Raw genomic sequence first — 12,937 nt, forward strand, 5'->3', positions numbered from 1 at the left:
CCCAAAAAAGGATAGACTCTGAGAAGGAGAGACTCCTGCAACTCAAAATTCTCATGATGAAAGGCTCACAAGCCATCATCCATTATACTATTTTCTTTTCTTGTAGCTGATCAATAGATCATTAAAAGGCCAAGAAAGTTGAGAAGATCGAGAAAGCTGAGAAGTTTGAGAAGACCGAGAAAGTAAATCTCATCAGAAGGCCAAGTAAGTTAATTTCATCAAAAGACTGAGCAAGTCAACCTCATCCAAAAGCTGAGAAATTCGATCTCATTAGAAGGCTAAGTAAGTCGATCTCATTTGAAGGCCGAGCAAGCCTAACTCGTCGGAAGGCCGAGCAAGTTTGGTTCATCAGAAGGCCAAGAATGTCGAATAAATCTAGTTCATTAAAAGGCCAAGAAGGTCAAGCTCATCAAAAGGCTAAAAAGGCCTAAGTAAAAAGATATAAAAGCCATCCAAAACCAGGCTAACTAGAATGGGTAACATTTTATGCTATAATTCTCTATTATATTTTTGTTATTATTATTTTTCCAAAGCCCAATCTGATTTAAGCAACGGAGGGTTCGATCGAAGCCAATCCTACAGGCTTTTCTATTTTTTTTATGTACAGATCCATGACTTCAAGGTAGATCATATTCTATCACGGCAGATCGAATAGCGCCCTCTAAATGATCCTAATCAGGTCAGATTTTGGTAGCAATAGTATGAATCCAATCCAAGTTTAATCTGTTCATAGCCCAGAGAGAGTATTGGCCTTGGATCGATGATGAAGGGAATAAATTGGATCTTGTGTAGTAAAGCAATTTCTGTAACTTAAATATGTGGCTTGCATGCATATCAAGTTTAATAAGTAGATTAATAAAAATGTATAAATAAACTAAAAATTTATATACCGATGATGGAATAGAATCGATAGTTTGATATCTACAGTTTCTTCAAATTACATAAAATATTTAGATATAACTATCACACTCTCGATTTGAGATCATGAGTTTAGGGGTCATGGCAACCACTACATACTTATGAAGAACTTTCTCCATAAACATGCAAAGTATTTCAAAATCAATATTAATGCATCATAGTAGAATCCATAATAAATTAAGTTTGAAATTTAACTAACCAAAATTAACTTTAATATCTCATAAAATTTTAATAATATTCAAAGATCTTACAACAATTACTTCTTAATTAATAATCCTCTAAAAGCATAACAAAAAAATTAACGTTATTGACTCTCACTTCTAAATCACTCTCAAAGTAGTATTTATGTCTGCACTTAAGAATTTAAATCTGAAAAATAAAAGATAAAGAAGATGAGCTTGATAACTCAATAAGTAATGAATATCTTAACTAGATATTTCAGATATAAAATATAACATTTGAAAATAAGTGCCATGGATATCAAAAGAACATATATTCTATGTAAATCAATTTTTTTCAAATATTCATATACATATATAATCATAAAATTGATTCAAATAAAAATATATATAATGATACATATAACTCAATAATCTTTAACTAGGATCAATGTTTAACCTCCATTGATGGGGTCTATTGAACACCAATGTTTAATTTTCATTGACAGGATCTACTGAGTAACAATATTTAATCCTCTTTGGTAGGATCTATTGAGTACCAATGTCTAACCTCTATTGATAGAATCTATTGAAACATAGTTAGGCTGAGAGTACAAAATCTAATCCATATCAAAATACTTTTGCAACATAACATATAGATATTATAATTCTACTGAATATATGCATATTTTATAATAAATCAATAAATTATGATATTTTAAAAATTATTATTTATTTAAAATATAGTTTTATAAATCATACATAATTTAAAAAATAATTATTTATTTTTAAAATAAATTATGAAATATCTTGAGAAGATGGTTCATTACTTACTTTTGTAGCATACTGAACAGACAGATTTAATCAATCTTGAAAATATCCTTCATAATCTATTATTCAAAATATATTTTTTTATCAATTTTAAGCTATAACTAATAAAAATCTTAAATTTTGACACTCTCACAAGGTTGATAAAAATGGTACCGTTCAATATCTTGGTCAGTCCAATCGAGATAATTTTATCTGATCATGATTAAAATAAAAAATAGATAGTTCAATAGAGATTAAGGATGATTAAATGTCTTAGTGTTCGACAAAAGTTAAAATAAAGATCGGTACACCAATTGGCAGTCAAAGATCAATTTGATCAAGTAGCTTCATCTAATCAGGATCAATTAAAATATAATAATTTAATAGAAATCAATAAGGATTAGATCTTGCGATGCTGGATATAAGCTCGAATGGTGTGAATATGTTATCCGACTAACAGATTGATTCAAAACCCCTTATTGGAATCAATTCGAATGTAAAGCAATAGGTCATATTCACTGGATTCCTAAATCATGTAAAGAAAAATATTAGAGGAGAGAGAAATTAATAAAGTGGAACAAGACCAATCAGATAACACTGTCCGACATCCTGACTAATCTGATCAAGATGATTTAATCAAATCATGATTGAATGAGCATAGATAATTCAATAAAAATTATAGATAATTGAATCTAGTGATATCCGAATCTAGAGATGGCAAAATCGGCCTGATCTGATAGGTATGCATCCTACCCAAATCCGATCAAATCTAAAAAATAAGATTTGATCGAATTTGTAGAAAACTCAACAATTATAGCACGGATATGGATAGTACTATTTTCTACCCAAACTCGAATCCAAATCTAACCCAAACCTATGGATATGGATAATTCCCGAATACATATCTGAATATATATATAGATGATCTCTCTCTTTCTCTCTCTATATATATATATATGATCTATATCTATATATAAATATTTAATTTATAGTTAATATGATAATTATATTAGTTTCATCAATTATTGAATTGTATTTGTATATTTTTTTCTTCATTCTCATTATCTTTTAGTATCTCTAGCTTCTTTTTCACTTAATATTTTTTATTATAGAATAAAATAATTAATATTTTTATATCTTAAAAATATTATAATTTTGAATTCTTTATCTTTTTAAATAAGTCATAATAAAGATAGTCTTGTTTTATTTAAAAATAATATCCTTCCATCTTTATAAAATGAGGAATATAAACTTATTCAAAATACCAATAATAATAATCATAATTATTTTTTTCTTTTCTTCATTATGATTTTATCTTCAAATAGACAATTTCAATTCATCTCATGATAGTGATTCATCTTTAATTTATCCTATAAAAATTAAGTTTAAAATAAAAAAAATATATCAAGTGTATGTCAACCAAGCCAATAAAGCAATTGAATCTAATAAATAACTATTGCTATACTATATAATCATTAATATATATTTTATAATAAAAATAATTAGTAGCTTTGGTTCTAAAGTAAAAAATTGAAAGTAAAAAATTCTCATCACATATTGTAAGTTGTCACTTCATGAAATTATTTGAAAGTTTAGTATTCAAGTTCACTACTTTTTCAGTACTATACTGAATTTTTATGGATAAAATAATAGACTTAATGGTTTTCTTCAATGTCGAATTATAATTCTACTTTTTTGTTTGATTTCTATAAATCTGGACTTATAAATTATGTTCTATGTTGAATTGATAATTTATTTTTTTGAGTATTAGGTGGGTATGGGGCAAGTATGAAAAAATAGGTTATCTGTGGGTATCCCCGAACCTATTGGATGTGAAATTGGTATCTCTTTTCTTACTTAATCGGATATCTGATAGGATTTGGGTATAAGGTATTAAATTTAGATTTAGAGATGGATAGTTTACTCAAATCCTATTCGTTGTCGTCTTATATCTGAATCTGATCAAGGTGGGTGCCGGTATACTATCCAATGATCATAGATTAGCACTCTCTTTGCTAAAATCAAATCAAAATCATTAATTTTTTTTTTTCACTAACTAATCTTAGAAAGGCGACTTTTAGAGAGAAATCCGTCGAGAGAGAGAAATCGTCTATAGAGAGAAAATTTTAAAAAGTGAAAGTAGAGAGAAAATAAAATTTTTAGGAGAAAAAGTGATGATTCAAACTTTGAGAAGGAAGAGAGAGAGGAGAGAGAAATCTTCTCTCTTCTTTTTTTTTCTTTTTTCTTTTTTCTTTTTTTTTTCTTTCTCTTTCTCTCTCCTACGGTGAAACATGGGTCACTTCTCTCTTTTCTTCTTCTTCTTGAAGGTAGTATTTGGTTGCCCAGAATAAGATGGAATAAAGGCTTATTCCATCTTATTCTCTTAAACACACTATAAAATGGTGGTGGGGCTCATGAGTTTAGCAATTTCAATCAAAAATGTATTAATTGCATCTTATTCTTTTTTACCTGATTTAAGCTATTCCATATTGGATCATAGAATTGCTTATTATAGGTTTACTATGAGAAAAAAATTTATCTTATTCTAGGTTAGGAAATAACACCATCTTATTCCTGATGAGCCCTGCAAATTTTTAATCAAACATAAAATTAGAATAAAAATAATGAATAGATATCCTGAAAAATTAATATTTTTATTTCAAAAATATTATTTTTATTATTAAATATTATCTAATAGAATAGATGATTCTTTATCCCTTGTTTCCGAAGGGAGGCCGTCCTCCCAGCCTACAATCTCGTGGCCGGAAAAGCAGGTCATAATGGCGATTGATGATCGAGGTTCGGTGACTGGCACAGCAATTTGGCGGCAGAAAACTAAACATGAAATATGGAAAAACAGAGGAAAGCATGGTTTGGCTTTTTAAGAAGAAATCTGGCGATAGCTGGATAGAATCCCAACACCCAAAGCTATAGAAGATGAGGAGAAGGATTTATCTGATCTTCGATAGAGTTTGCTCCGACTTCCGGCGGCCAAATCATGATCAAACCACTGGCATATTCAAGAAATCAGGAAAAAGGGCAGCCAAAAAACAGTGATTTTGGAGAGTAAAAATTTATGAAATTGAGGCCTATAAATAGACCTCCATGGAGAAGAAATAGAGTTCAATTTCATCTCGATTTCCTTGTGGATTTAAAACTTCCAATCGAAGGACTCCTTCGGTAGATCACATATTCTCCCAGCTCTCACGGTAATCCCATCTTTCCCAGCTTCTCACAGAAATTCCAGCACGTCCAACGCACGTGCTGGCCTTTTTTTTTATTAATAGCTGCTTTACGATTTGGAGTTGGGATATTACAATAACTTTTAAACAATATTTAGATATTGGATAAGCTTTTGCATTTTTTAGGAAAAAAGTTTGAGCTTTCACACGGCCAACAAAACATTATGAGCATTTTGGAGGATGTGGGTCTTTTATCATGCATAAAATCATGAATATAACATTTGTGGTATGAATCTTTCCCAAAATTATGTTCAGCGGTGTTCAGTTTTCTGCAACGTATTCATCTCAGTAATTTTGAGAGAGAGGGGAAAGATACGCAATCCTCACATTTTTGGTCTGCAACATACAAATGATGGCTTTCTTTATCCAAAAAAAAAAAAAAAAGAAAGAAAGAAAAGAAAACCTACAAACATAACGTAATTTGGAAAAAAGAAAAGAAACATTCGAAATGAATTTATGCTCTACAAACCAGCTGCCTGAGCTGCAAACTGTTTGCATTCCCAGGAATAATTAATGATGCTGCTAAACAAAACATACAGAACAGAGTTTCTCTCAGAACCAAAAAAAAAAAAAGGAACAAAACAATTAACATATTTTCTTTCTAATAAGAAACAAAGAAGCCAAGTATATGAAAGTTCATCAAATTCCAAGCTTTCGAACACCTCAATACTATTTTTCGTCAATCACAGATCCTCCCCACTTCTTGATCCGAGAATCTACTTCCTTTGCCTGCCATAATAGAGTCCAAATTCTTTAGGCAGAAGGACAGAAACATGCTAGTTTGGAGAGAGAGAGAGAGACCTCTTTGTTCCAGTCAGTGCCCAGTGTGATGCCAATGAGTATCAAGGTCTGCAAGGCTACTCCAGATAACATACCAGTCCACATTCCCTAAATTCAGGCTCATCATCACTAATAATTAGCATTAGCAAGAAATGAAAAATAGGAGAGAATGGAAGGAAATATTGGTTATGGACTCTGTTTTTCTGGTTAGTGAACATACCTTCACTCCTAGATCAAAATTAAATGCCAATATGTAGCCTATGGGAATACCCACCACATGGTAACACCCCAAGTTGATGTAGGCCACCAGCCATTGCCACCCTGCTCCAACTGCTACACCTGCAACAAAAAAGCAAATAAAAAGGTTTTTTTTCAAGCAACTGATGTATACATTAATCATTGAAACCAAGCTCTAAGCCTGCGACTTAATTAAGTAGTTGTAACTGTACATGAGCGAGTCTTAGTGAGACTGTTCACTGTGAAATATCTGACCTGTTAGAACTGGTTGGACACTGTTGAGGAGGAGTGTGAAGGCAAAGACTGTGGCAAGATCGGCGATAGCATGGACGACGGTGGGACTATTAGTGAAGGGAAGGCCATAGACATTCTTCAGAACCAAGACAAGGGTAAAGAAAAAGAGACCCAGCAAGACTGAGGACATGATCGCCACCAGTATTGAGAACTTGGCTGCCCTTGGCCTTCCAGCTCCAAGCTCATTTGATATCCTCACACTGATAGAGAACATATTATACTTACCATCTCAAACATATATATCATTGTAATGCACTTAAAAAATATACATAGATTCCATCTATGCTAAAGTCTAAGAGATCTAAACAAGCATGATCACCTGATTGCAGCATTAAATCCAAAGAAAACCATGAGCTCCCACCCAAATAAGTTGAAACTGCCGTAGGAAAATTGATGAATATTAAGTCAAGGGTATCCCCATTCTTTAGTAAAGAAAACAAGACTGGGCCCTTGAAAAAACTTGCCAGATGGATACAGCAGCTACTGCTACTTCTGCATTCTTCAGCTGGCCTACTAACAAGATAAGAAACATATAGAACCAGAATTCTAGGCTGGACCAATATGATGAATGAACTTATAAGTCAGCAATACAAATCAGAGAAGTTAACAAAGGAATCATGAGAGCAGAGGCTATGAAGTCCAATTACCACATCATGATAGCAGAATCTATAGAGAGTCTGGCAAAGGCTTCCAAGTCCCTCAAAGCACCCCAGCTGAAGCCAGTCCAAGCACCAGGGCAGTACCCCATAGCAATGTAAGCAATCTGCCCAAGTACCACAATCCACCAAGCTATGTTGAGGGAGGCAGCTGCACCTACCAGGCCCAGCTTAAAGTGAACTATCAGAAGCCAGCTGAGGAATATGTGAGACGCCAAGGCCACTGCCGAGACTACGGCCGTGGTCATGACCTTGCTCTGGGCCTGCAAGAACTTCTGTATCGGAAAATTGAGGCCATACGCAAAGAGCTGAGGGATCATGTACAATGAAAGAGTCCCAGCAAGCTCTGAGATCTTCTCATCCTGGTTTAAGAACCGAAGGAGGGGGGTTGCAAAGAGGTAGATGGGCAACAAGCAGAGACACGTTGCGATGAGGATGACCCATGATCGTTGCATGTAGACCCCAAGCATGTGGAGCTGCTTGGCACCAAATGACTGGCCGCAGAGCGTCTCAAGTGCACTTCCCATGCTCAACTAGGAAATCATCAAGTAAATTACCATTAGAGGAAGGGGAGAGAGCTAGGAACACATTATAAGCCACATTTTAAGCTCTAATTTTTGGTGTTTGACAAGAATTTGGTGGAATATTCCCCACTTTAAAGGATATCGCCCACTTGTTCTACAACCAAATACAACCCAGGATGATTTACTTGCACACCAAATCATATATCATAAATGGTCATATCTAGAAACTTGTTTGACAATGAAAAGTAAAAGACAATGTCCATTTATTGATTAAAGGTCCAACAAGGATAATAAATTATAATGAATACACTTATAAAGAAAATATATTGATTTAATTCTAAATTGTAAACAGGAAAGAAAATTACAACAATTTTAATCAAAATTGGCCTTCACCATCACTTCCAAGCATCGGTGAAAGGTTAACATTTTAGCCATCTTGTAAAGATATATATTAGTAAGGGAAATTCTTAATTATGCATCATTAATAGTTTGCATGATTACAATCAAGCCACTATAAATGCTTGGCCATGATGAGGTCATGTGACAGTATACGTTATTTCTTGGTGGCAAGTGAATATTCAGTCTTCTCTCAAATGAGAATAAAAGTTCTATGAAGGCAAGCAAACTCAAGTCACGAATTGTGTTGCAACATATTGAAGTTTGGTACTCCTTTTCTTCTCTACGATTCCAGCAGTCTTTGTTTTTTTTTTTTTTGAGAAGGTAGAGGAAGTAAGATGCTTCCCCTATGTATGTGTGTGTGTATATATATATATATGAAACAATACAAAATATTAGGCTCATTGGTGGCATCTTAGCACATGCAATATGTATCCATGAGGACAATACATCAGACTCTTAGCACATGTAATTGTCCATCGGAACCCATTTGAAAAAGTAAGCTGAAGGCCTTCAAAGGTGGTGGTAACTTTGACTTCTCCACAGTAGTTAATTCATTCAACAAGCCTTGAACTATGGGAGAGTACAAAGACTATGGCTATCCTTTGTACTTATAATTTAATTCTTTGAAGTTCAGAACCCATTCTAAGTAAATCCTCTTGTTTAGAGCCCGAAGTCTAATATGTAAATAGGAAGATTATTTTCTTTGATGCCTCTAAGGATTCCAGCAATCTTAGTGAACTATAAATCTATCTTCCCTAGGGCAAATCATACCTACATCACATACACCAACATAGCCATGCACTATGCAATCAGCTTGTCTTCTTTCCATAAGCCAAGAATCGAGATGAGCACGAGATGAATAGAGCTTATATAAGGGAGACAATATGACTAGCATAGTGTATAGTCATATGATGCACATGATGTAGTATATAATTTCTCTTTTCGAAGGGAGGTATTTTCTAAATGCTCAAATCCTGCGGAGAAGGCAAGTTAGGCTGGCAACGTATAGTATCAGATTTCTTTTAATGAAGATGTTTATGCTGCTTGGGATTTCTCCAAATTTTCCCAGCATTCATCTTGGCTGAGATAAAAACAGCTATGGGCTACCCACCTAGATAGCCAAGCTACGAGGCCCTTGAAAGGCTACCAAAAAAAAAAAAAAAAAAAAAAAGAGTTTCTGATGCTCTGGAAAGCTGATGACGAACTGTTGAAGCTAAATGCTAAATGGCAGCGGGGAAAATTCTCATCTGAAGCAAACATTCCTTAAAGATTTTTTTTTTTAATAAAAAACATTCTTTATAAAAGATGCCAATGTATAAAATACACTGCAGGCAAATCTAGCTAGAAAGAAACCAGAGAATCTTTAGGAATATTTTTTCTTTTTTGGTAGAAATCTTTAGGAATATTGACAGGGGCATCAGGGACTTGATTCCGAAGATTAAGAGGGTCGTCAAGTCTTAGATGGCTCTTGTTCTTTAGGGAGAGCTAAATTCTGGGCCTCTTCAAAGCCTTCTCTCTCTCTCTCTCTCCTGTTTCTATTAGTTTCTTTCTTTTTTTTTTTTTTTATTCTAATAACTTTTCATCTCAATAAATTTTTCTATAGGCAGTTATTAAGTTTAAGAAAAAAATGAACAGAGTTCTCAATGGATCATGTCCAGCTACCATGTCATTAATTTTAAAATACCATGAGGCCAAAGGCAAGGCCGGCGATGACCATGTTTTCGGTGGAGACAGCATCAAGCTCGAGGGTGGTAAGTTGGCCGGCGAAGACTTGGGTGGTGGCACCAAGAGAATACTGGGCAAGGGACGTGAAGGTGGCCGGCCCTGCTAGGTACCACAGCCTCTTGTTCTCCTTGATTACCTCCTTCACAAACTGACCCAAGCTCTTCATCTCCTCCAGGTCTTCTCTCTTCCCTTTGCATCTCCCAAGTAAAGGGTCCTCCAGCTGTTCTACGGCCATGTCTCCCTTCCTCTCTTTCATCCTTCTCTTCTTCTATCATTGCCACCATTTCATCCACTGCCAAGACACTTGTATGACAGAATAAATAGTTTCTGGGAAAGCCACTGATAAAATAACGGCAGTTATATAACATGCGGCTGTACAGGTATGTGATGTGGTAATTAGTAGCGGACAAACTCTGCTTTTGCATACATTTTTTGTTTTAAAAAGGGTTTTGCTATTCTTATCAAAAAAAAAAAAAAAAAAAGGAAGTTGGGGGTGGGGGGGGGGGGGGGGGGGGGTTTGCTATGATTTTTTTTTTATATTATTTTATAAATAGATAGAAGAAATCTAGATGATACATTTTACTGGGGTATTTAAAAAATTTTATTTTTAATAGATTAGCAGCATGTATAAGTCTAGATCTTGAGATAGATCTGCAATATCTCATCAGTGCAAAAAATATTCTTATTGTTGTCTTGTGCGACATTGTTGCCTTATGCGACACTGCCATCCTTCGCTACCATAAACCCATACACTTCTCCTACTTCTCTATTACCACTACTGGCTACAATATACACCACTACCATCATCATCTATATCGCCTAAGGTTTACACTCAATTCCATCTCTATCCATCATCGCAAACCCACCAGCATTCATTGCAGGGCATGTGAGACACCTTTGCCGCCCTCTCTATCCAAATCTCCCTTGATCTCATTACTTATCCTCCTGCCAGCGGCCTTGATTCTCTCATCATTGTCTAGAAAGATGATTTTATTGTTATGGGACAGGAGGAGGAGATGGTCCTCATGGAGGAGATCATGTGGACCAAAGAGACAAAGGAGGAAAGAGGAGAGAGGAAGGAAGATAAAGTCATGGCCATCAAAGATGACAGAGATTTAGAACTCCACCACTTTATAGAGCTCCTAAAGAAATTGGCAGTAGTAGGGAGAGGAGAGGACAACAGTGCACCAAATTTTGGTCTCATCATGGATAGTAGTATTCGTGATCAAAAGCTACTCAGCATGGAGGCAGAAGAGAAGGGCAATCAAAAAGAGCCCTCTATAGTTCGATTTAATTATCAGACCTGCATATTTTTTTGACTGTAAAAATGATCTTAGAATTTGAGGTATTTATGGTACCAACTATGCATATGACCGGCTATAACCCATTGCCAATGGACAAATCTAAGCCATCCATAATGAATCATTATTCATCAAATTTTTCTCTCTCTTGTATAACATGTGCATATGAGACGTGCAATAATACCATGAGATGATGGCACTATTATTTCATTGCGCCTATTATTTCATTTCATTCATTATTTTATCATGTTTGTCCATTGTTTCCTATTATGATGATCCAAACATCTGTTTTTTCATTAAAAAACTTCTATAGAATAAAGTTATGTCCTGTTTTATATTGTTTTTTTCCGGTTTAGCCAGCTCGGCAGCTTAAGAATGTGAAAAAAATGGATATACTGAAGAATATGAGAGCTTCAAAGCGCTGATGTACCCCTATATGTAGCTTCCTCTTGCCGCCTGTTAATTGGAAACCATGTCCATGTGTAATACCCAATCCAATCAAATCAGCCCGCACACCTCTTAAAGTAGCAGAAAAAAAAAATTTGAAAAAAAAAAGAGAAAGAATACGATGGGAAGAAAAATTCCCATCGTATTCGGACTGTTTCCTTACAAACTCACCGATGGAATTCGAATCCAAGGAGAAGTTTGGCACCTCCTTTCCGCTCTATTTAAGAGCCCCTCCACCCCCTTCCGATCCCAAGCCAAAGCTCACGAAGTACGCCGCCGATCTGCTGGAGTTTTTCCTCGCAGAAGCCGTCAGTGTGACCAGCGGATTTCAGCCGAAACATCGTCGGAAGCCAGGTAAGAACCCAGCAATCTTTGACTTGCCCTCCTCTCCTTCCATAGTCCTTAATGCATGGATTCTGGCCAGTGAACCATCTGATTTTGGTCAAAAGGACGCTCGGATCGACTCCCCTGTTTTGTTTGGTTTTTCCGTCCATTTTCTTGGATTTTCCGGCCGCAGTCATCGCCGCCGATCGCCAGCCGCCGCTCCCCCACCTGTGCCGCCTCGGCTTCCATTCCCGGTCACCACCATCACCGGGGATAAGCTCCCCTATTCCGAGAATTAAGGGGGGTGGTAAATCCCCTGTTCCGTTAGGAAGAACGAAGAAGAAGAAGAAAAAAAGAAACGAAAAGAAAAAAAGAAAAAGAAAAAGAAAGAAAAAGAAAAAAAGAAGAAGGAAGAGAGAGAGAGAGAGAGATTCTCTCCCTTCTCTCATCCTAGATGTCCATTTTTTCTTTCTAAAAAATTTGATTTTCTCTTTCTATACTCTCTCTCTATAATTTTTTTTTCTCTAGAGTTTTCTCTCTCGAGATCGTTTCTGCCTCTTTATGGATTTCTCTTTTTATGATTGATTCAATAAAAAATTTTCTTTCAATAATTCTAATCTGATCTTAATTAAGAGAATTTTAATCCGTAGTCATCGGATAGCATAACGACACCCATCTTGATCAGATTAGGATATTTCTAGATTTGAAACATCTCTATCCTAATCTAATCTATGAGATGCACTTAATTTTTAATTTGATTCTAAGTGGGGGTTTTGATTTGAGATTTCATTTTCATTAGCTATAGAATAAAATTAATGCAAAGAATATATTTTGAATAATAGATTTGAAGAATTCGCTCTAGATTGATTGGATCTATCCGTTCAATGTTCTATAAAGATAAGTAATGAATCGTCTTCTTGAGATATTTCATAATTATTTTAAAAGTAAATAATCAGTTTTTGAATTATGCATGATTTATAAAACTATATTTTGAATAATAAGTGATTTATGAAATATTATGATTTATTGATTTATTATGGACTATGTATATGTTCAGTGAAATTATGATATCTATATGTTATGTTGTAAAAATACTTCGATACAGATCGGATTTGTGCTCTT

At 34.7% G+C, this 12,937-nt stretch overlaps 1 protein-coding gene across 1 annotated transcript; it reads right to left on the reverse strand.

The window, feature by feature from the left end:
- Window positions 1-5,637: 5,637 nt before the first annotated feature.
- LOC105059663 (protein DETOXIFICATION 33) lies at window positions 5,638-10,014 on the reverse strand. The gene is made up of 8 exons (XM_010943045.3): window positions 9,703-10,014; window positions 7,087-7,628; window positions 6,904-6,990; window positions 6,759-6,815; window positions 6,401-6,639; window positions 6,129-6,247; window positions 5,930-6,016; window positions 5,638-5,857 (listed from the first exon to the last, which is right to left on the reverse strand). The coding sequence occupies exons 1-8, from the start codon at window positions 9,997-9,999 to the stop codon at window positions 5,798-5,800; spliced, it is 1,488 nt and encodes a 495-aa protein (XP_010941347.1). The 5' UTR covers window positions 10,000-10,014; the 3' UTR covers window positions 5,638-5,797.
- Between the last annotated feature and the right edge of the window lie 2,923 nt (window positions 10,015-12,937).

Source organism: Elaeis guineensis, chromosome 16 (genome assembly GCF_000442705.2).
Source record: "Elaeis guineensis isolate ETL-2024a chromosome 16, EG11, whole genome shotgun sequence".
In the NCBI taxonomy this organism is placed as follows: domain Eukaryota; kingdom Viridiplantae; phylum Streptophyta; class Magnoliopsida; order Arecales; family Arecaceae; genus Elaeis; species Elaeis guineensis.

Coding starts and splice junctions, on each gene's coding strand:
- LOC105059663 (XM_010943045.3), bottom strand. CDS start 9,999: ATGAAAGAGAGGAAGGGAGACATGGCCGTAGAACAGCTGGAGGACCCT. Junction 6,248..6,400: donor TGTCCAACCAGTTCTAACAG/GTCAGATATTTC, acceptor TTTTTGTTGCAG/GTGTAGCAGTTGGAGCAGGG. Junction 5,858..5,929: donor GCACTGACTGGAACAAAGAG/GTCTCTCTCTCT, acceptor CTATTATGGCAG/GCAAAGGAAGTAGATTCTCG.